Below are 25,053 nucleotides of genomic sequence, written 5' to 3' on the forward strand. Positions count from 1 at the left end.
AACTCAAAATGCATGTGTGTCAGGGATCTCTATGATGGAATATTTTTTTTTTTTTTATTCTCTATTCCTTTCCGAATACTTTTGTTTGAATGCTGTTGAGCACTGATCTGATGTTTTCTGATTTTAATTCCAAAATTTAATTTCTGAGTGATAAGTCATCAATGAGGAACTCGCTGTTCATCACTTTGTGTAGCACAAGGTGGTGGGTTTTTTTCTTTCCTATGTGCATTACTTTATTTTCATCAAAGCTGAAGCATATGAGACTATTCCAGCGGGAAGTGTAGGGTAGCATTAACAAGCAAGAGAAAGGAGAATCAGGCTATTAGGTGATTTAGTACTGATATTATATCTGAATTCTTTTTCAATTCTCTAAATCTTTTCCTGTATCTAGCTTTAAAAACATTCTGGTATCAGCATGGTTTCATTTGTATGGGTATAACAACAAGTAGAAGAATGATTTAATCATCCATTGGAAAAAGGTTGGTTTTAGTTGTGATTAAAACACACATTGAACTTAAAATCATTTAAAAGCTAAAATTCGTAACAGTAAAATGAATCATACCTCTTGTGTAAACTTACTCGTTTAAAGAATTATTAGAAATAAAAATGTTTTAAAAATTCTTTTGAAATGTTGGGGGTTTTTTTGGTTTTCTGTGTTTGCTAGTTTTCTAACCATGATCTAATACAAAATATTCTGCTGCCTAATACATAAAGACTTGGATTTCGTCCATTTAGAACATGGATGTGCATATATAAGTATGCGTACATTCTATATAAACTTATATTGACTATGTGCTGAACGTGCCAGCAAATATTCATTGTATATTGTGAAAATTATTAAATTTATAGCTGTCAGAGTTGTCTATTACAGTTTAGTTACTTACAGGAATTGAGATTTTGAGGTGGTAGATACAGAAACAGTTCCTAGTCAAGTGGCTAACCCTAACTGGGATCACATTAGCTCTGGATGAAGTCAAAACCTGACAGAAATGTTTTTATCTAGAGCAGATGTCCAACAGAAGCAAGGTTGGTAACTGGTGCTACGTATGTGTGCATGCTATTACTAAGTAACTAACTGTGTATTACAATATTATTAAAAAAAAATCAGAATCACCATATTCATCCTCTTTTAATTGACTGAGATAGCAATGGGAACATGGAGCTGGAATGGATCACGTGGACCATTGTATCTAGTCATTTACAGCCTCAGGAAACATGTCGTAGATGCTTCATTCACATGGGGCTCAATGAGCATCAATTTTGCACACCCTTACCACAAGCCACAGAATGCCTCCATGCAGTCTGAAAAATAACTTAAGATTTATGGTACAAGACTAAGACATGAAAAAAATAATGCTCCAAGAGAAAGGGCAAAATACTGAGATAATTTAGTTTAGAATAAAATGTAATACTTTGGTTATGTTTGTATGCTTGCTGTGCCCATCTGTGAAGATGTTCAAGCAAAGCAGTTACAGTCACAATTTTTTAAGGTCTGCTATTTTTAATCTAAATATTGAAGCAAGTGGGAACAATATTACATTTTAATTTGTAAATCTAACTTTTCTCTACTGGGAGTCTGTTTCCAATAATTGCACTTCAATGAAGTTGGTGATTGCACTTAGAATAATTTATGGGATTTTTTTTTCAATTACCTGAACTACTCATCGTTGTAAATAATGCTTGTAAATAATAGTGCTTATAAATAATAAAGTATATAGCCTTGCATTACATAATTTCTTTAATCCTTTTAGTAGGAGTTACAGTTCTGTGACATGTTATATGACAGTAACAGAAATATTGTCTGGTATTTCATAGGTAGTCTGAACTAATGACATAGATGGGTGCCCCCCTGTTATGTGTACAGTAAAATAATTTACGTTACAAAGAAATCCAAGCAATTTTAGCTCAGTAAGATATGTATTTAATAATAACCAGTGAACTGTTCTGGGCTAGTAAAATTACTGCACACTGAACACTATCAAATGACTGTTCTGTGGATCTGAACTTGTGAAGGTGAGTATAATAAAGCAAGGGAATATTAAGTGAGGAAACCTGATGCTGCTGGTCTCCAGTTACTACTCCTTTTAAAGCTCACTTATTCTGAAAATATTGAGGTAGACCGAGCAGCATTTCCTATACTGTGAAGTTCTGAAGAAAAAATGATGTATAAAATCAGTGCATCACAATGTTGACTATTGAGATGTGGGCTCTGGTGTTGTGAGTCTCTTGACAAAATTTATCAAGTCTATTTTCTGTGTATTTTCCTTAAGCTTTGTTTGTGTTATGGCCCTCATAGCAGATGCATAGGGAGCATATGCAGGCAGCTGATTCTCTGGGGGACATTCATTAGGATTTAGACCATGATGAATTCATGCCTCTGGAACTGTCAATGACCTTCTGTGTGCAGAGCTGCCACCAACATACATGGCAATTTCACTTGTGTGCAGATTTCAATATGTAGTCCCTGAGAGAGGCTTCAGTTAAGCCATTTGTGGTCAGTAATGTGGGAATTGGTAGTGAGCTATATTTGAAATGTCCTGCTGCAGTCATAATTTCATTCATTTTGGAGAACTGAAACCAGAAGATGGGTGGATCTGGTATTTAATTACTTTTGTAACTTTTAGATCTTTAGTTGATTTTCCTCATAATGGAGTTGCACGTAGAAGATGCATGTGCAGATGTGAATATCATGTAACTTTTTAAATTTTAATACAAGAAAAATATTCTTGAACTTTTGCTTCTGTAATTTTTCTATTTGTCTGCATGTTGCTATATTGGAACAATGCTTACAACTCTGCTTTCTAGGAATGTGGAAAATATATACAGTAATTCTTAGACAATTAATATTGCAGTCATGAGTCTCCAGATACAGCCCTTTGTTCTACATCACTGTTGTTCCTGTACTTTACTGTATATAGGTGATCAGCTGCGCATTATACGATAGGATTTTTTCTGTTACATTGGTGCCATGGTGGTAAGAATCCTAGAAATATGGAAACATACTAATATAATCTAGGGAAATCTTAGTACAAATGATATAATTCTTACATTACCTGGAAATACATATTCAGTGATTCACAGAACTAAATCTTAAAATATTTTTAAAAATATCTTTTTGAAAAAAAAAATCAAAAAAATATGTTAAACATGTTAAATCTGTGTGTGTAAGCCTATTCCTACATCATTGTCTTAGTCAAATGTGCAACAGAACGTGAGCTCAGCTTAGTGTTACTCCCCTTGTTGCCCACCCTTTTTATAACAATTTGGAAAAAAATTCCTCTTACATTTCCTAAAACAGACCCCCAAAAGAGCAGCTGAGGAAAATTCCAACCATGTCTGTCTTACATCCTCCGAGTGTTACTGCAGCCTTGTTTTTTCAATCTCTGCTGCTGCCTCCTCATTTTCCATGTCCTTGAGCTGTTCCTGGTTTTTCTTTTCCACTGGATGTTGATAATGCACTCCAGCCCAAGCAGGTCCCATCTTCATGGTTCCTAATCCCTGATCTCAAAGGCTGATAGGGCACTGCCAGTGGTGACTGCAGTGGAAGCAAACGCAGCAGGGTGAAACTGGACTTCTATTCAGCAGGTTTGCTATTTTGGGATTTTTTGATGCTGCTGTTCTGTTTTTTTTGGGGGTTTGTTTCATTTTGTGTGTTTTTGGTTTGTGGGTTTTTTTTTTCCTTTTCCCCTCTGCCCCCGCCCTGAAGATTGGAGAGAACTGGTCTGTATAGGAAATGAAGGGGGAAAAAGAGAAAATAGTATAAAATCAATATTTTTATTTTCAAATACTTATTGCCTTGAAGAGATGGTGAAGGCATTCCCCCTCCCTCTTTTTGAAATGGAATTCCAGTAAAAATTCAGGGTGCCTTCATGTGTTTGACTTAACTGTGCATCTTATCTTTCAATTTCTGCAAATGTCCGGTTTGGTTCACACAGACAAGGTGTAGGGGAAAGTGATGGGCAGGTGCTGACAGGATTGTCATATGCACAGTCACACTTGATTTGCATTTTATTTCAGAGTGTTTTGAGTGTATTTCTGTTTCAAAATATTTACTTTTCTACTGGGGATGATTTAAGCAGTTAGTGACGCGCAAAAAGTCAAGCTGCTTTCCTATCTACTGAGTGCTGGGGCTAAAATTTAGCACTGGGTAAAACTGAGCAGGTTCGAGGCAATGATGCTTAGGGCTGAGTGAATCTTTGCTTTTTAAATGAAGGAATGGACTGTATTATTTTGCGGAAATTGCACTTTATGAGGACATGAATATCACTTATTCAGAGAGCCAAAGTGCTACTGTTAAAGATGGTTTGTGAGACCAGATAAGATTGACTACCAGAGCAAAGCGTCAGGAAAATTTGGTAGGAACAACCACATACAATCAAATAAAGTCTGTCACTGGGTGTTTTTTTTAATTTTTATTTTTATTTTTTTCCTTTTTCTGTGTGTGTGAGAGAGATGCTTAGGGTTGTTTTCCTGGTAGGTAAAAGCACAGTGGGAAATGGTGATGTGGGTTTGAGGGACACTCTGGAAATGCTGTCATGTTTGTTGGGAAAAGCTGGTGACCTGTGTGGAAACCTTGTGACCGCATCCTGCACAGGCAGAGCAGGAAAATTGCAGCTGCTGCTGGGTCCTCTTCTGCTGTGGAGTGAAACACAAGAACATGAGAACAGGAGGTAAAAGATTCAGGATGGGTACATTCCTCCACAAGGGTGAGAGTAGCCAGGACATCTCTCAGTCTGTGAATGAGGCGATGTGCTATGGCTTTGGAATGGGTAGAGGAAGGAATGTTTTTGTTTGAGGGCATAAACTAAGCCTGTGGTGAATACCGGAGCACATGAGGAACAAACAAAATGTTGTGGTGAGTGTTTGAGTAACATCCACTTACAGAGATGTGAAATGGTGCTCAGAAGCAGCACGCTGAGAGCAAGGATAAGTTAGAGGCAGTGGTGTCTGGGAGGTGTGAAGGGGGAAAGGTTCTTTGGCAAGGGAAAGAGATGTGTCTTCACATTGGTGTTGCAATTGCTGTGCTTTCATATCAAGTTGTTAGAAATTTTTTATGATGCTTTGCATGTAACTTTTTTTTTTATTACTAGTATTCCACTTTGGACCTATTTTGACAGAGGCATTATCTGCATGACCAAAGCAATCTGAAATAAAATTAAAAAAAAATTCATTGATGTCTAAAGAAACCCAAACCGAACCAACCCCAAGCCCAGAACACCCATGTGAAATGTGTATTACAAAACCAGTGATAGCTGTGTGATGCGTGGAGTGGGGGGTTAGATTCCGTATGCCTCTTACATGTTTTAGAACTATTATCTATAAATTGAAGCAATTTATGGAACTGGGGAAATGAAGTTCTGTGATAATACTCTTACTGTCATCTGTATGTGTTACTGCTGTCTGTCTGGACAGTTGCGTAAAAGGATGCAGTACCTTTGAACTAGACCATTTGACCAAAAAATACTAATAATCTAAGAGCATTGGTTATGCTATGAAAACATTGGACTTCTTAGATAATAGCCATTTAATCAAGTTAATGGAAGCTTTTGTCCTAATTGTAAGTCAGACATGAGATAATATGAAGCTGTACCGATGCAGAAGGTTATTGTTCTTTTGAAAGGGGTTTCAGATGACTTCACCACAGGATTTCTGGGGATGTTCCTCTCTGTATCTGTTGCAAAATAACTGCTCTGGTGCAGTGTAAATAAGATTAGTATGCCTATTAATATAAAGTATTTATTTTGGACTTAAATCAGAACTTTATGATTATTATGGTATTTTGCAGAGATAAAAGTAAGTAAACGAGCAAAGCCATAGTGCTTTTGCAGCATTAAAATGGATAGCTTCTATGTCAGGAAAATATTCTTAAAACAGAGCAGATAAGGTATGCCAATATTTTCTTCCTTTCTTGATGTTCTGTAGAGCAGGTGAAATGCATCAAAAGTGTTTGGCCTGATGAAATTTTTTTTTAGCGTTGACAACAGAACAAAAGAAAGGCCCCCCTCCCGGCTCTGCAGTCCTTTCTGCAGGTGTGGCATCCACACTGTTTGCAGTGTATCCTGTGGAAGGACTGAGATGACACTGGCCAAACATGAGGGTAACATTAGATTGTCAGATCCCGGACATGTTTACTCGTGGCCACCTGGCCTCTCTACGTCCATGCCCCCATGCTGGCTTACTTTTGCTGGTATGGATGATGCTGTTGGCTGTTCTGTTGCTGCCACAGCTGCTGCGGGTACCTGTGGCACAGGCTGATACTGAAGGGTGTGTGGGGGTAGAAGGGAAGGGAGCCAGGAGGACTTGCCTCCAGAGAAAGCTGGGGCTCCAATTCCCTATGCAGTCCCTGTGTCATGGGGATCCTCATCTGCCTCTGCAGCCATGGAGCTCTCCCACACGTGACCGCCAGCCCATCTACCTTCTCACCTGTTTGGGAATAGAAGAATATTAGGGGGATAACTTAGTGGTAATGTTACAGCTTTCTGATTTTTTCAGAATCTTTTTAATCAAAAGTATTTAAGCTAGGTAAAAAAACTACTTTGGGACATCTTGTTCCATTTATATTTTTAAGACTATTCACCATAGAAATCACTGGAGAGTTCTTCTTAAAACAGATGGCACAATGTGGGACATTGTAATGCAATTTTCTTTGTAAAATGCTGTGTCCCAGGGCAGATTTACCACAAATGCAGCAATCGTGATGTCCCATAAAAGAGAAGACATGTGTTTTTGCAATGTTTGATATATCTAAAAAATATGCGTAACTCCTCTGACTCTGCCAAGCAAGCAAAGCTTGCTATTTTCAGTAAAGTATTTTTGGGCTTTTGGAGTATTTTGAAACTGTTAGTACAGTAACTGCGTTGACTATTCAGGAAAACATTTGCATCAAAAACTTTAAACATCAATAAATACGGTATTATCTGGAATTATGATTGGCAAGAAGTTGTGTTAGATCTCTCTCCCCTTGAACGTTTTGGCAGAAGACACATTTTTCTTAATATTATTTACTGGAAATTTTTAGTTAATATGTATAGGTTTTAAAGCCATAAAGGAATACTGTGTAGATATCAAAATAGAAACACTAAGAGTCATCTTTCTGGTTTACAACTAATCAGTGTAAATATCTATCTCATCTATTATCTGTGCCAACTTGGCCTTAGTAATTAATTAAACAACAGTATTGTAAGAGGTCTGCTACCAGTATTGGTGACACCTGTTATTAAAAGGCCTAGATAAATTAGCTGAATAATTAAAATGGAGAGAAATATGCCAAAGAATATGAAAAAATATTTATTTTCATCAGAATATTCTGTTGTATCTATACAGAAATATATATGTTCATAATTTCATCTTTATCATAGGTAGGTTTCTAAAATACTAACAAGAGATAATAACAGTAATGTTTGGTATACTTAATGGGAAGAAAAATGAAAATAGGATACATAAAATGATGTTGTACATTTATTTACAACAGGATATTTTCACAGTGAAAATTGTCGATATACTAAATCTATGTTTTTAATTCTTTTAAGATGCCAAAAAAAATAACTTGGTTATTTTAGTTGTGCCATTTTAAGAAATGTAAGATAAATCTAGTGATGCAATTGGTGCCTGGGAACCTTGAGGACTGGAAACTACTAGTAAATGTTAGAGATCTATAATAATCTCTTGGATAATCTTTTGTTTGAGAAGGCCAGAGTCTGAAAACGGCTAAATGCACTGAATTCTCACTTGCTTCTGAAAACAGAGCACTTGGCGCTTTGCAGTTTCGTATTCCAAGTAGCAGCAGCTTTTTCTTAAGTACTCTTTACTCTGCTTAAGTCATATACCTCCCGCAGCAGTTAAGATTTGAGACTAGGCGATTGTTTGGTTTGTGGTGCTTTTCCTGCGACAAAGAAGTGGATGCATATAGGAGCTTTTTCTGGCTGTTGGGGTGTAGGCTCAGGCCCTGGGTGCCTCCTCCCAGCACCATTTTGCGTTGGGCTTGGGCTTGCGCTGGCCCATGTGGTGGAAAAGGAATGGAGCTGCTGGACCTGAATGGGAGCAGAGACATTTTCCAACCAGGTTCCCAGCATGGATGACTGGAAAACCAGGACCCTGGGGCAAACCACAGTACACACGCTCAAGTAATTTAAAAACAGCCACAGATTTCTGGAATGGTGACATTATTGGATATACATAGTTAAATCTGTAAGTGGTAACGTTTCCGCAGCAGTATCTACTTCCTTTGAACTACTTCTTGGTTTAATTAATGGTGTATTAACTAAAGCTAGCTGTACATGAGAGACAGGGAATTTTAATTAAATTCTGTGGTTTGGGTAATTAGATATCAATGATAATTTTTATAATCAACAGCTTTATTCTAAGTTATGAAATACTTTTTTTTTAGGCATTTAGACTTAAATTCACTAATTCAAATGATAGGATAGAGAAAAATAAAGCTGTTAAGAAATAGGACTGTTTTATTGACTTACATAAATTAGCACTGTTCATGTGTTTATGTATATTCAGTTACAGATCTCGGTTCAGTTCCTGACTTTTCCACACACTTCCTGTGTGCTAGTGAGCAAGTTATTTGAGAAAAAAATGTTTCAGTGTGTCTAGTGAATTTGAAATGCAATAATTAGTGCCAGCTGAGATCTAGCCAATTTTTCAAATTCTGTACTAGGTGCAGAAATATTCATTTTTAGGAATTTCAGTTCTCTGTTTATATTCTGTAAAATTGGATATTTTTCTTTCTCTTATTTTCTTGTCCTTGCACTTAAAAGCCAGCAGGTCTGTCCCTTTTGTATGTTGTACTGTCAGTGATATAGTCAACCTTATCTTAGTTTCTGCTTTTGTAATACAAACACATAATAATAACATAATTAGTTACTTGAGATCCTCTTTTCATCTGTTTCATTGGTTAAATTAGCTTGTAAGAAATGAGGTGATAATTGAAGTGTATTTAGGCGTCCAGAGTGCAGACACCCCATTTTGGGTCAGAAAAGGAACATAGTGCCCAGGCTACGTAGTTCCAGTTGCCCAGTTCAGCCCAGCTCTGGGATTTCTGCCTATGCAGTCTAAGCAGGTAAGTCTAAACAACAGTATCTCACCTTTTGAATCACAGATTTGCATGGATGAGCATGACCTGATATGGATGACCTTTTTGTGGTGTTTTTTTCGTTTGTTGCTTTTTCTTCTTGTGGCTAATGGTCATCCTTTGTTCTTGGGTAGAACAACACTTGTTACTTGGCATACCTCAAATGGTACAACAGGGGCTAACTGTCTGTTGATTTAGTGCAAATATAAGCAGAAATAAATTACTTAATTATAAAAGTTACTGAGGTACAGCAAAACCACTTCTATGAATATCCACTGGAACTTAAAAACAAGTTAATTTTAAATGCATTGTATCTTTTTGAGGATGGAATGTTTATGAGGCTTTAGTTGACCTTTGGTGAATGTTCTCTAAAGGTAAACTGTTTCATTAGTAAGTATGACTATAATTTAAAATATAATCTTTGCAAAAATAATTCCTCATGGAACAGGTGGGGTTTTTTTTCTCTCTCTTTTATCTTTTTTCCCAAAAATGTCATGAGCTATACTCAAATAGGATGACCTAGTAAATGGAGTGACTTAGAGATACTTCTGTGATATAAAGAGGATGCAAGTGAAGCAAAATTTTTTTTTTTAGGCTTATTTCATATGTAGAAGAATTCAGCTGTGCATGTTTTAGTACAGACCAGGTAAAAGGAACGACATCTAAATAATAAACCATTTAGTAAAGTTAAAAAATATTATTTCTAATAACATAACTTTTTAAAATCCATATGTTCTCTAATTGATGAAGGTGAGTTTTACATGGGTAGCTCCTGGGAAGTGTTATATATGTAGATACTGTGCCTGTTAATAAGAGTAGACCACACAAAGGACTTTGGAAAATCTCTTCATTCAAAAGTTTTCATGGATCAATTCAGGATGGAACAATAGAGAATAATTCTTAATTGCTAAAAAATATGTTTGTTTTTCGGTTCTGTTTGTTTTTCGGTTCTGTTTGTTTTTCGGTTCTGTTTGTTTTTCGGTTCTGTTTGTTTTTCGGTTCTGTTTGTTTTTCGGTTCTGTTTGTTTTTCGGTTCTGTTTGTTTTTCGGTTCTGTTTGTTTTTCGGTTCTGTTTGTTTTTCGGTTCTGTTTGTTTTTCGGTTCTGTTTGTTTTTCGGTTCTGTTTGTTTTTCGGTTCTGTTTGTTTTTCGGTTCTGTTTGTTTTTCGGTTCTGTTTGTTTTTCGGTTCTGTTTGTTTTTCGGTTCTGTTTGTTTTCATTGCATTTTTATTCTCTCTTGCAAGATTTATGGGATCCAAGGTCAGCAATATACATCTTTCATATACAGTCTTCTCATAATACAACTAGACCTTTACTGGTGACTTTGTATAGGTAGGTGGAAGAACTACTAACATGGTTACTAGGTACAGACTGAATTATATGAAGCAATTATGGGATAAAAATGTTGCAAAATTGTGGAAGATCAAATGTAACTTAACAAGCTTGTGCCAATTCATAAGTAACAAGATTTTTCTTCATAGTTTCTCTCTAGTAATAGAAAGATGAGTGTAAACCTTGTAGATAATTTTGCAATTTGTAGGATGATGTAGAAGTTCTGTGGGACCAATTTTTTAACTTATTGGTCAACGTAAATAAAATTTTAAATTTTCTGTTTCAGATGCATTTATTTCAGTGACTAGGCCTTCAGTTGACTTCAGATAGACACACAATGTGTTAAGCTGTGGGATCATCAAGTTTGAAGTAAAGAAAATAATTTTAAAGGACTTGAGCTTCTGACTTGCAATGCATCAAGTGCAGTGTGTGCAGCCCAGTGCTTCATCTGAGAAACTCACAAAACCAAAGCAACAGACTACAGGTTGAAAGAAGAAGGGCTTTTGCAGATATGAAATAGTATAATAGATACAGGTTTGCAGTTGTTTGCAATTAGTTCTATTGCTATAAAAGATAAGAATATAAGATAATTCATGGAGGCAGTGCATCTGTAATTAGCATTTCCAGGAGTGGTAGCGCTTTTATCTGATTCTTCTGTTCTGTGTGGGAGTGGAGTCCAGAAGACTGAATTATATAATCATTCTACTTACAGAAGAACAAATGTAGTGTTACCAAGCTACTATCCTTTTTTTTTTTTTTTTTTTGTCACTGAAGAGGAGATCTTTAACAATTTAAGCACAGAAACAAAAATGAGTTGTTTAGTTACTTTTTGTCTTTGTGTTTTTATTCTGCTTTCCTTACTTTATAACATGCTCTGATTTCTGGCTTTTCATTAGGGACTGTATTCTAATACGTGTGTCTTTTTGATGTAAGACTTAAAAATGGTGTCAGAATGGACTGGTTTTTTCTTTCCCTACTAGATTGTATTTATTTATTTTAATAGGGATTCAAAAGGTAGCATATCAAACATTGTGTAACTTTTGCTTTTTAAAGCTATGGTAAAAATGAATTGCACAGGAGATTAATAATTGTTTAAGTGACAATGTTTATGATTCAGAAATATACATATGAATAATTTTTAGTTTGACAACTACAGTGACAGCAAAAGAAAGGTGGCCCATGCTAGAAGGTGTCTAGTGCTGTAAAAGGTGTTCTAGTATGGTGATGGAGATTATTTAATACTTGTTTGGCTCTTGGCCACGATTTGTGGATAACACTAAAACTCCCTTGGGCAAAATCCTGTGGGTCTCCAGTGGAATTGCAGAGGATGAGGAAACATTGCTTCAAATTTCAAGTTACAGTCTTGTAAAGCGAGTTCAGTTTTGATTCAACAACTGCATATATAAGGCAGATTGCTTACTGGAGTATCCCAAGAACTTCACATGTGTTATGCTGTGTCTCTTTCCATGTAAGTTTGATCATGTTTTATTACTGTATTCCAAGCAGGCTGTTTGGAAATTATCAGTAGTATAGGCAAAAGGACCCGAAACGTGGCAAAATCTGAGATTTGCCTTCACAGGTGGTGCTGTCACCCTCAAGATGTCAGGAGGGGCAAAGTGGCACCAGTGGCTCCCCTAGCAGTATATTCATCAGTCTACAGACAAAGCAAGCAGAATAAAAACCAAATCCTGAAGAATATGTGCATATGATCCAGACCTGCAATAAGATACTAACTACCCTTTTCCGTCAAATCATAACAACTCAGTCTTAAGTTAAACTCAAAACTGACCTTAACCCATACTTAACTTGAAGTTTCCTCCATCTATTCCCAGGTTTCAGGACAGGCTTGTGTGTCTGAAAGCTTTATGTGTTAGAAAAGATTTTACATCTTTCTGCCAGTCCTATTTTTCTCCTATCATTAGGTAATCATACTTACAATAGCAGTAACGATAGTGCTAGGGACTACTAGTGTGAAAACATAAGCTACATTTGAGGAGAATTAACTGCAACATTTAAAGAGAGAAACTAATTAGGTAGAACTTCAGAGAAAAGCATACTAGAAAAAGATAACAGAAATGCAGAGCCTTCCTCCAGAGGAAAAAAAATATTAAAAATGCAAGCATAATATAAGCTAGCTCAGCAAAAAAAAATTCCCAAGGGAAAGAGGAGACAGGATCAAGGTTTTTTGTTTGGTTGTTTTTGTTTTTTTTTTTTTTCTTCTTCCCTTTAAGATGGGAAAAACACAGGGAAACAAAAAATTAATATTGCTTATTGAAAACTGAACACCATGGGAAAAGAACACAAACTTAAATTGCATAAAAGTGCAGTTATATACCTTTCTCAATTAAAAGTGCAATGTGATACCAATTTTTAGTTAAAAAACAAATCCATGGGACTATTGGAATTTGTTAGCCACAAAGTATTCTAGACACAGTTTAACATGTTTAAAATGGTGGGGTTTAGGTTGGAGTCTTTGGATGAAAGGCTGAACATTCACAATATAATGACTTAATATCCTGAAATTGGTAGGAGGAGGACAGAAATTTCATTATCATCTTCTTAAATTCCTCTGAAAAAAATCAGCACAATGAACCTTCAAGGGGTGGTGCAGTCCCATCTGAAAGACGGGTCAACATGTTAAAGTTGTCTTTACAACTGTAAGTCTGTCTGGGGGGGGGACAGACAGACAAACAAATGAAGGACACTCAATCAGAAAATGCACTTCCATCCTTGACCAAACCTCTTGTGTGTAGTTCCACAAATGTCGGACCTGTCTCTGTTTAGTCAATAGCAGTATGTAAACTGTAAGAAAATTGATAATACGAGATGAGATAAGAGACTGGAGGTCTCTTTCATTTCTGCTATGAATGAGATGAGTCCAAGCTGGCTTTAAGTAGTTGTTTCAGGTACTAAGAGGTGTGAGACTATGATGGCATGGGCTTGGGCATGTGGGCAGGAGGTTGGGCAGAGGTGCAGAGCCTGTCCTCGTTCTTGTGGTGCTGGGCTAACTTGGCAGCTCCCTTCTGGCTTTGTTTCAGTAAAACTGCCTCACAGGTGCTCCATGTGCACATCCATGCCTCTGGTGGCAGTGTAGACATGCCATCAGAGCAAGTGGTAGGAGACACAAGTGGTGACGTTCACAAAGCCTTCACAAACCTAGAAATTACCATCTCCTTGGAGCTGAATTTGAGCAGGTCAGGAGCTGCGTGGGTGAACAGGGGATCATAGTTTGAGATGCTGCTGCTGCCACATAATTTCCTTTGCTTGCAGATACACATTCCTGTAGGCAAGTACCCATCCTACTTTATGACATCCCTTTTGGTAGCTCACTGTTACTGAACTTTTTTATAGTAATACTAATGAATAAATATGAAACCATTTGTAGTTGTCTAGAAGGCTCCACACTATCCCAGTGGACAGTGATATAGCGCCAGCTATTCATTACCCAGGACTGCAATAATTTAGTCAACTTCTGCATGTAGTGCTCTGCCTAGGGAAAAAAAAAAAGAAAAAAAAATCCACCTAGTAGAAAACAACGTAGCATGAACTTCTACTATGAAATTCCTTAACCTGCCTGTTAAGCTAACCTCTTATTCTATGTACAGGTTTCCTGTTGGAGATTAACTTGGATTCATATTTTCACAAGTCATTTAGAAGGAACTCCTGCACCCTGTTCCTAGTTAATTTTAAAATGCATAAAGCTTTGGAATGAGGACAGCAGTTAACAAATCTTTTCCTCGAGCACAGTGGAACATTTTTGTCTCAAGACTAAAGCACATCTCTTCAAAGGCTTATTTCCGCGCATGAAGTAGGAATTTCTGCCCCAGGAAATTAAGGATCATCGAAAATCTTCCCCAGTTGCAAATTACACTTTTCAGCTTTGCCTTCCTCTAATGTAATCACCCCTAGAGCACCTAACTATGGAGAGATTAATTAAACCCAACAATTAAACAAAACCCCCAACCCTGTAGCTTATTACTAACAAAAGTTAATTGTTATGCAGAGTTTACAGTTCATCCCATGAGAGAGAATGGAAAGAAAAGAGGAAGAACATGTGGCAGCTAATAATAGTCAAAGAACTTAACACTGTTGATACGGGCTTAGATACTTGTGGTGCTAGTTGTGAGGAGATATATGTAGAGTTCACACTGAGGGGTGCACTTCTGGAGCTGGCTTTCTTGGGGACAGTGGCAGAGGTTACCCCTAAGATGTTTATTTCATGATGTTCTAAATTCTGGAGGCGTTTTTGATTGATATATAGAAGTAGTAGTGGGCGACATGGGAAGAATTGTGATTAATCCTCGCTGTAAGCGGACAGCTAAATGTACTGTATTACAGAGAACTTCCTACAGATTACATAGTTATACCTATCAAATCCTGTCCTTTCTGTCCCAGATTGCTTTATTCCATTTATTAAAGAATACCAGTCATAAACCCTAGTGATTCAGCATTCTTTTAAGGCTTTTAATATTCAAATAGTAATTTTTTTGCATTCACCAATTTCAAAATGCTAACAGCTCTTTAGAAATGCTTCTATGTAGTTTGTCTGCTTTTTGATGGAGTAAATTTTTTGTCCTCTTGGTCTCAATATGTTTATGATCAATCACTTATACAGTCAAAATATTATACAATATGATAATTTAGTCATAAAATAAAGGTATCAATTTTTTAATGGCCCTATGGACAAATTTGCTTGTTTAGTCATTGAAGTAAAATGATAACAAGGATGACTAATTCCTTAAATTCCTTTTTAAAATTTTCACTTTTAAAATCTGTTTTTCTGTGGTGGTTATTGGTAAGTTTTTAGCATTGGGAACAGCTTTACGATTCTCAGAAGATTTTTGTGATGTACACTGTTTTGTAAGCATAAAATAAATTCTAGTCTGAAAAGGTGTCAGTTTATTTTTGGTTTATTCAGTTATAATATTTAAAGCAAGAAGAAAGCCTTTGTGAATTTATGATGTATCAGCACATATACATACTGGTATTTCCTTGTCCCAGATTCTCCTTAGTTTCATTCATTTCAATATTTCTGTTAGTGAGAAAAACACTGTGAAATTTGATTGTAGTTCTCCTGACTTGGTAGGTAAGTAGTGTAGCAACTTGGATATAGCAAGCCTAGGAGCTGGAAAAATTTAAGGTCTGTCTGAAGTTGCTTTTACAGTAGTCATATGATGAAGGTAAGATAAACGAAGAGGAAAGTAAAAAAAAATAAAAATAAAAATTTATGCCTGTATTTTAAATGTAAGTGTATTCAGTGGCATCTTGCATTCTGATCAGGTTTTATCAGTGCTCAGTTTTTGTTGCTAGTATTTCTCACTGTCATAAACTACAGTACTGGTGAAATGATTTCTCAAAGGTTCAAGTATCCTGCTTAGCATATCACAATCATTTTTGTGCTGCATGTATTTCCAGTGTTTACAGGTATATTCCATACAAATAATTCAAGGAAGTGAATTTGAATAATTGTTTCTCTGAGGAATATGGGCCATATCTTTGTGTTAAAATTTAAATGGGTATTTTTTACATGCCACAGACTAGAACACCTGGGAGTAAAGTAGTCAGAAAAACATGCGTGCTTTTGAGTTGTGTTGAAGTCACTCTTGCAAACGGAAAGATTTTCAGCTTGGTAAGCAAATTTTTATGGCTTACAGTGTATCAGTGTTTAGACTTTATATTTCAAAATTACATTCATTTACATCAGTAAGCATCCTTTGCTGTATCGAAAAAAATGTGTACTAGTAAAATGACTTTATGCTAAATATTGTGAAAAACAAGAAGATGATGTTATGTAAAATATGCTATCTATGTAGAAAAAAGCTATTTTTTTGTTATGGGGACTCTCTTTTTTTTTCATCCATGCCATTAATCTAGCAGCAATTATAAGTAATCATAATACTTCAGTATTTGAGAGTAAAGTCAAAATGGTGATTAGCAAATACTTTTGATTGGATTTTCCCCCAAAATCCAAAATCTTCAGAGTAAACTCTCAACTATTGAAATTGGGATTGTTTTTGACATTAGAGAAACTGTTTTCTATGAAGTATAAAATGAATTGCAGGAATACCTACACAATTGTCTTTTATGTCTGTACATTATATATTTCCAGCATTTCCAAGAAATTAGATAAGAGATTGTGGCATGTTTTTATTGTGAGGTTTTTGGATTTTTGTGGTGGTGGTTTTTTTTGTTTGTTTTGTGTTTGGTTGTCTTTTTCTGTGGTTTTTGTTTGTTTGGTTGGTTCAACTATTTTGAAAGTAGCAACATTAGTGGGGAGAATATCCTAGGGGTTCAATAGCAAGTATGGTCTTTCAGTGTCCAGGAAGTATTATTCACTTAGACTCCAACAGCTCACTTAATAGAGAATAAATAGTGCAATAGTGCATCATAATACCTTATGCATTAATGTTACACAGGTCTTAAAATTTGATCACAAGAGAATATATTTTATACATGAAAGTTGAGTTGTTCTTCTGCAAGAACTGATGAAATGGTTTTTTGGTTTTTTTTTTTCAATTGTATGCTAAACTCACAAATGACACTGAGTTTTCAGAGGAAAGATGCTTTGGACTTGTCGGTAGAAAGGTTGTACTTGCTTTCTGGACTGGTTGCAGGAGTTTATAGAGAAAACCGGTTCAGGTGTATGTGTCAGCATGTGGTATTTGACATGTAAAAATTCTCCTTTGGAAAATCTGTGATGTCACCCACACTCAAATCACAGGATCCAGCTATAACCATGGTGAAGGTGTAGTTCCCAACTGAAGGAAATATCAAGTACATTCTGTACAGAAAAGTTCTTGAAAAGCCTAATTGCTTCAGCCTCCATAGCAATTACGGTATAAAATATTCTGTGTTATTTATTCCTGTTGTTCAAGCAAAAATCACTAAGTAGTCATGTTGTGGAGGAAGGAAACTTGTTTCCTTAGTGTTCATCTTCTTTTTTTCTTTTAAGTTGGTGTTGGGTTTTTTGGGGTGTGTTTTTTTCGGGTTTTTTTGTTTTGTTTTTTTTCTTTAAGCATACTAAACCAGAGGGAAATGGATGAAAAGGACTAGAAGGTCTCAGTCTTGTATAGCATGGCAAATGCTTACTTAAGATATGTCATTTTGTCATCAGCACCCTTTTTTTCCATCAGCCTTAAGCTGTGCTCCTTTTATGGAATAACTGGCAATTAGTGATGAAATTGTATGTGATATGTATGCTATGGAAGGGCTGGTAGAAAGCAAAAAATGGCTGAGTAATTCCAAAAGGCAGACTGTAGGCTGTTTGAGGTTTCCCTGTTATGGTGATCAGAGAAAAGTCCCCTAAGGCATGTGTTAAGAAGAGTGTCATGCTTTCAGTCCCGGCAGTGAGCATGGACCCCAGAAGAAGCCCTCCTGCCTTTTTCAGGAGCATGTAGAGGGAGCTGGGTTGCTTGAGATGCTGGATGTGTTTCCACAGGCCACAGTCCTCCTCTGGAATCATTGGAAGCTGAACCCACTTGTATTGTTTATTGGGTTTGTAGGACTGAAAGTATTTCACCACCAACAACCCCACCCCCCATAGTCTCCGAAAACTCTTCTTTCCTTGCTTGCTGTGAGAACTTTACAAGGCATAATGATATTATTTGGGTGTTGAGATTGGTGTGTGGGGGATGTGCCTTTATATTTGTTTTCCCTCCATTGTATGTTCCTTTCTCTTCCCCACTCCTCAGCCTGATTTCTGCAGGGCAGCTGAGGATTTCAGTGGCATGGGAAATTCCTGGAAAACTAAGCTTGTCAGCATAGTTGGCTGAATTCTAAGTAATTTGATTTGTAGAGTTTTTAACAAAGCTTTGCTTCCTAGTTTGGGTATATGGCCTGGTAGGAATCCTGACAGAAAATTTAATAAACTCTCAAATCCACAAAGAAAAGCATGTTTTAAAAGGGAGGCTGGAATTCTAAGGCATTACAGTCAGTGGATAGAGGAGAAAGAATATTTTTTTTTCTAATTCTTTTCGTGATAAAATGAATGGCTTATTAATGTAGTGTTTCTAATTTATTTTATTTGTAAATTTGTGTCTGGTTGAGAGAGCTGTGAATCTTGCCTAAGCATGTACTAACAAAATGTGTGCACAAATCTGAGTTTCCTGGAATAAGCCAAACTCTTAGAGGGTTTGTGGAAGAGTTCCCTGCCTGATATCCCATGTGTTTTATCTGAATGCTGTGGTGTGTTGTTCAAAGTAATTTGTCGCTGCATTGAGAGGTCAAATCACCATTTGTGTCTGTTTGGTGCTGCTGATCTTTATTTTTCTTGCCAGCAAACACATTTTATTAATGTTTTAATTCAAGATTCTTTTTTCCCCCTACATGATAGTATTATCTCTGTTACTATTTTCCTCTTCATGTACTGATAGGTTTTTAACTGCATGATATTTCTGGAGTACTGAGAGAAAGAGCACTAAAATAAAGTACAAATGAACATTTAAATTAAAAACTACTGAAAAAGATAATGTAAATTAATGTTGTTGTCTACAGAAATTAAGGTATTTGGATAACATATAGGTAATCTTAAAATGTTCACCTTGACAAAACACACACATTTATGTAATACAGATATGCATTGATGGCTTCTGGCGTCGGCATCTGTATAACGTGCTTGGTTTCCTACAGCTACATTATTACACTTAGAAAATGGGAAACCACCTCTGTAAAAGGTTTAACTGAAAACTAAAGGATGCAGGGACCAGGGACCTTTCCTTATTTAAGACTCCCCTGCAGCAGAATTTACCAGGGAAGTAAAAGAAGGAAGCCTCTATAAGGTTCCTTTTGCCAAGATTTTTCCCATTATGTTTATGGATGTTCTGGCATCACATGCCTTGAGGTGGTGTACGTGACCTGTCTGCAGTCCAAAGACCAGCCATCCTCAGTAGAGGACTGCCTACCTCCACATTACTGTTCCCAGATTAAACTTGGCAAATTAGTTCCACTAGGTCCCCCACAGTCTTCCCTTTCAAAGGGAGGAACTTGCATCTGAAGAATTTTCCAAAATAATACTGTAGCCTTAAACTGTTGTATCTTCTATAATAACTCTGCTGGCTTACACCCAGGCTGCATCTTTTTTCCTGTGGACTGCCACAAACATGCTAAATTTTCCCATTGCTGTCACCTCATTCGGGTCATGTACCTTTCCTTGCAGCACTGTTTGTAGGCAGTAGGGGATATCAGAGGTGGTCATTTAGGTCTGAAGTTGGAGAAGGGGAAGTCAATGGGAAAGTATCCATTTGCACTGTACATGTACTGTGTATATAACAAATCCTATAGACAGTGGTCAGCTAAAGGCATTGCATGTAAATTGTTTGATCAGTTTAGAGCGCACAGCAGTTATTACCTTGCTAGTGATAGCAATTTTAATGGTAAGCTGCTTATCACAAATGTTCATATTAAAGAATGGAGATAATTTCATACTGTAGAGCATTCAGCAATGTTGTTTTTTGTAGGTAATGAAACTAACGTGGTTAAGAATACAAAAGTAATACTGGATGAAATTGTGCTACAAAACTTTGGTTCTATTAAATCAATTATGCAAATATGAAAACATTTTCAGTAAAACCTAATCAGTTGTCAAGAATATGAGAAAAAATATACCTATTTGATAAAATAAAATTGTCTTCACTGCAATCTAATCAACTGCCAGGAATGAAACATCTCTAATTTGATTAAAATGTCCCTGTTGACCATAGTTATTTTATCTTGTCATAAATAAGAGGACTGACGCTCTCAAGACAGAAGGATAGCTTTTCTTACTGATTGTCAGTTTTAACTTTTGTAGTTCCTGCCCTTTTTCTGGCACTGATATTGATTCACTGATGTTTGAGGGCTGACGTGCCTTATACTTGGCCAACGTTATCCATACCTATGTTGCTTTTTCCATCCCGATTTCCATGCTCCTGTTAGTTTTTGTTAGTCAGTTAGTGTTTGTAGTTCTTACCTCTTCCACCTTATCATTATGTTTTATTCTGACTTGAGGAGATGAAGAGCATAGGAATCTCTTCTGGTTCAAATTTAAAAAACACCAGGCAGCTGCCAAGTACTTGTTATTGCATTTAGATAGCTTTACTTGATCATAATATGGGTGCATGTACTTGAATCATTCACCAAGAAGGGCCTGAGAGCGTGCTCTGGGACTAAGGTGTCTGTCTTCACAAATTTCTTTGTTCAAGAATGATATATGTAAAGACAAAATAATACAAAAAAAAAAGTCCCGTCTATTATTGGGTCAATGTGTCTTTTTTTTATATGCTTCTGTTCCTAGCTACTTTATTTATTTTTTTCATTTTCCCTCATGACATCTTACTTCTTTTTCTTTCCTCCCCAAGCTGCAAACGTCTTTTTCCTTAGTACTTTTTCCATTACTGTGTCAGTCTCCTCTGGTCTGAATTTTTCCTTTGCTCTTTTTGTAATTTGACCCTTGTAAATGATGCATTGCTAGACATATAAAGAGATTCCACTTATGGTCTAAAATTAACTTTCTAGTCTAAACTTGTCATCTAGGCAACCTCTGTAATCACTAGTGAAAGATAAATACCACAAGAAGGCAATTCATCACATTTTAAGACTATGTTGAAACTGAAGGGATTAATTGCTGTCTGGGCCACCTGTATGTCTCTGCTGATTAAAGAGAGTGCCCTGGATGACAATCTTAAATGAGGTACCTGACTTTCAGATGGCTAAAATTAGATGAAAAGTATCCTACCTGTTGTGCAAGGAGTGCTGTTGGTAATGCATCATTGCCTTATTAAGATCTGTCCTACAGAGGTAGAAACTGCTTATAATTGGAATGAGATGGTGCCCACAGTTTGATTTTTTTTTTTTTTTTTTTTTTTTGTGTGTGTCTTGAACTGATTTGCAGTGGAGACAACAGTTATATTTGGTTTTTCAGTAGTGACTTCAGCAATGTTGTGATATTCTAGAAATCAAACCCCTACTATCTTGTTAGAATAGTTAATATTTATGTAGCTCTTGTGAATTTCTCACCAAATTGCAGAATCCATTGCATTTTTGACATGGGGAGTTAGAAGTTTCAGAGCATTTTTGATAAGGCCACACAGCATTGTACAACAACATAATTGGATAATAAACCAGCTATGTTAATCCAATTTTAAAATCATTGGGAACTAAATTTACTGGGTTGCTACTAAATCATAAACATCCCAACACTAGGTGTCCAGATACAATTTGATCATAAACAATCAATAATTTTTGATTTTCAGTGGATTTGGAATTAAAAAAATAAAATTTGGAAATAGATATAAAATTATTTATGGAAAAATACTGTATGGGAAGATTTTGAGCAAAACTGTATATAAGAAAATATTTACTAGTTCCAATTAATCCCATAAGAAAAGTGGTGTTTACGCTTCTAATGTTTGATCTTCTTTTAACAGTGCCGTAATTCTCCACTGAACCATCACATTGGGAACAGTTCATAGTTCAAAAACTTCATCCACATAGACCAATGCTGTTTCTACAGTCTCCAAGCACTGTGAACTGAAGCTACAAATCTCTATGGAATTTATATCACCTGGATCAAAAGGAATGTTTTTCTGATATTTAACAAAGACCCTTACCGCCAGTATGACGAGCCAGGAGAAGTGGGTTAACCTTAGTCCTGGAGAGTTCTCTCAGCTTCAGAAATATGCAGAATGTAAGTGATTTATTTTTTTTCAGTATGATTTTATGGCTAATAAAAAAGAAAGAATATTTTGAATGCAGAATATAATATTACTAATTATTGATATTATTCACTGTCAAGTAAGGGGTTAAATTATGGTTAATATTTTTTTTAATCCAACACACATTTTTTTTGGAGGGAAAACCCAAAATCACTTGGAGCCTGTAGGTTTTGGGTTTTTTTTACTGAACAATTATTATCCAGTATGGTACCATGTGGACTGACTAGTGGCTATGTGACTATGGATATCTGGAGAGCATATTTTTATGGCTTTGTCATGTTAAGTTCGTCATAAAAATTTGTAGGCTAATAGAGTGGGTTTTGTATTAAAAAGAAGGCTTGTGCAGTCATGCAGGAAACATGGATGTTCCAGGAGAAACACATCTAGTTGTTGAATATGAAGATGTTTCTAATACTATAAACATTTCAAAGGAGGTGATGTCCTGTGAAAGAGCAGGAAACAACAACCTTTCAAAGATGACTATCCCATTCTTGAGTTATTGCTTAGGTAAAACTTCCTTTAAGTGGCTGAGCAACTTAAATGGCTTGGAATTACATGCTTAGAGGACTGATGCTGAACATGAGAAGTTAGATTATGAAGCCTGATAATAATTGAACTGGAAAACGTCAAGAACGTTTAGGAAGTTTTCTTATATGATGAATAGTCTAAATTTACATTTCTAAAAATGGAGAAAATCTCATATGACTAATGAATGTTGTTGATTTATTACTAAAGAAACCATTTGCTTATAAATTAAAATGAAGAATGGCAAAAACTGGAGGTTGGTTGGTTTGTTTTGCCTGTGACATCACCGCATATGCTTAATTGTATTTCAGTGTAGTTGTCTAAGAGAATAATCATAAAATGATTTTTAGAGTTAACTTTAATCGTACATTCCACTGGCATGTGATGGAGATTCGTAGTATTTTCATGATACCAAGTTAAGCCATGAATGATTCTTTATTTAGTGCAATGTTATACAACAAAACCAAAAAAAAAAAAATCGGGCAGAAATATTTACATGATGCTTTCTTGAACAGGTGTATTTGAGTCTCACAGTTTTCTACAATTGCTGTATAGTTTAAACTACTCTATTTATTAACAAAGTATGTTTTCTCCCCATGCCACCTTCTTGTTTCAAAGGATAAGTTATAAATATAAAGGAAATTTGCTCCATATACTGCTTTGTCCTTAATGATGTTACCAAACAAGGAGCTATTTTGTTTCTCATTTCATAGTGGAAAAGAAGACATTGATACTTGCCTGGTATTTAATCAATTAGGACTCCTCGTTAAAAGAAGGACTTAAAGATATCTGAGAAAGGAAAACATCTGTGCTTTTTAGTTGTTTTTATTTTTATGTAACACACAGAAACAATAAATAAAGTGGAATGGGATGCAATTACACAGACCTTAAAAAGAACACATCAAAATTCTATATTAATGTTCTGTTGCCTTCAGAGACCATTGCAAAGAAAACTTTGTATTTCGCATGTTTAATACAAATAAGCTTTTCTAAAAATTACATCACCAAATGGATAGTAAACATAGTATATCAGTTTAAGAAAAAAAAGTTCTGAACATATTTTCTACTTCTTGGGAAAATAATTTAAAATTATTCTTTATTAATTTTTTCAATAACAGAAATCAAAAACTTCTAATGGAGAGAGAACAGTTCATAGTTCAGAGAACACAATCACATAGAGCTGTTGCTTTAGTAGAACTTGATATCAGGATAAAGTGTTTGGTGAAGTTGGTTGTGGGTTTGTGTCTACATTAAAGAAAGACATGATGACTTTCAGGCTTCGTCAGCTTTCCTGGAATAGAAGGATGTTAGTTGTTTGAAAATGTGAAATGTGACACATCTTTGTATAAATAGCTCAATTCTGAGGCAATTAAAAAAAATTGTTAATGGTATACAGACTTTGATTGTATAATGTCAAGGGAATATAACCCAGATATAGGGCTTATTTTGAATTTTTGAGTTGTCCAGTTTAGTTTTCCTGAATGACTGAATAGCAGTATCTTTAAAAGTGTTATTTCAGACTTCAAAACACACTATTTTTTAAAAAAATTGAATTGGATCCAACATTTTTGAATTTGATACTTTTTTTATCTAACATGCAGAGATATGGAATGTTGTGACAGTCGTTGCCTTTACTCATTACCATATAGTAATTAAATTATGTTGAATTGTATGAAGTTTGAATATGTAATTGCTTTGATATTCCTTTGTCTTTGTTGAACATGGCAAACATGGTGAACTGAAAAAGCACCGAATTTCTAGCAGAGTTTGGCTAGTGTGGTGGACTTTGATTTATCTAACAGAAAAACCCCACAGGAATTGCACACTTTTCCCCAGCATGTGACCTGAGGTACTGGTGGGTCTCCTGCAGGAAGGAGAGATGATCTGAGTGTCAGAAGGTTACTTTATAGGGGAAGTTGACTCTGTGGCAGTTGCCTGCCTACAGGGGGTTGTGATGAGCCCCCAGCCTTGCCTTTGGCTAAGCAGCAGGTTTCATTGAAGGACTCGAGAGTACAGTAGGGAATTTTTAATGAAGTCATTTGTTTTCCACTTTCCTGCTGATATGTGGGGACGTAATTTGCTCTGCCTTTCATTCAGCTTGGTGTAGAGACTTGACTTCATAAATCTTACCTAAATTACAACGTTATTTTTTAATGATGGAAATTTTAACAGATACACTTTTTTGAATTTACAAAATACAATGTTTATAATCCCTACTTTAGTTTGAACCAGGCCTAAAGTGAGTACGGGAACAAAGAGTATAGTCTCCCAGAAACCTCTCTACCTTGGATGTCAGTGACTTTGGATCATACTCATAGTGGCCGATAGTCACATCTACTTCATGGGGCCACTGGAATCAGAATTACTTTTGTACAGCTGTGGTGGGTTGACCTTGGCTGGATGACAGTTGCCCACTAAGTGGCTCTAT

General features: G+C 35.9%; 1 protein-coding gene across 2 annotated transcripts in view; it reads left to right on the forward strand.

The window, feature by feature from the left end:
* The window catches only part of DGKB (diacylglycerol kinase beta), a 363,521-nt gene that overhangs the window by 10,052 nt on the left and 328,416 nt on the right, over positions 1 to 25,053 (forward strand). For both annotated transcript variants that reach the window (XM_056338458.1, XM_056338459.1), the window contains exon 2: positions 21,813 to 22,072. In XM_056338458.1, coding sequence (XP_056194433.1) covers positions 22,003 to 22,072 — 70 coding nt within the window. In that variant the 5' untranslated portion in view covers positions 21,813 to 22,002. The remainder of the gene's footprint in view (positions 1 to 21,812; positions 22,073 to 25,053) is intronic.

The sequence above is a fragment of the Falco biarmicus genome, chromosome 4, assembly GCF_023638135.1.
Source record: "Falco biarmicus isolate bFalBia1 chromosome 4, bFalBia1.pri, whole genome shotgun sequence".
Taxonomy (NCBI): domain Eukaryota; kingdom Metazoa; phylum Chordata; class Aves; order Falconiformes; family Falconidae; genus Falco; species Falco biarmicus.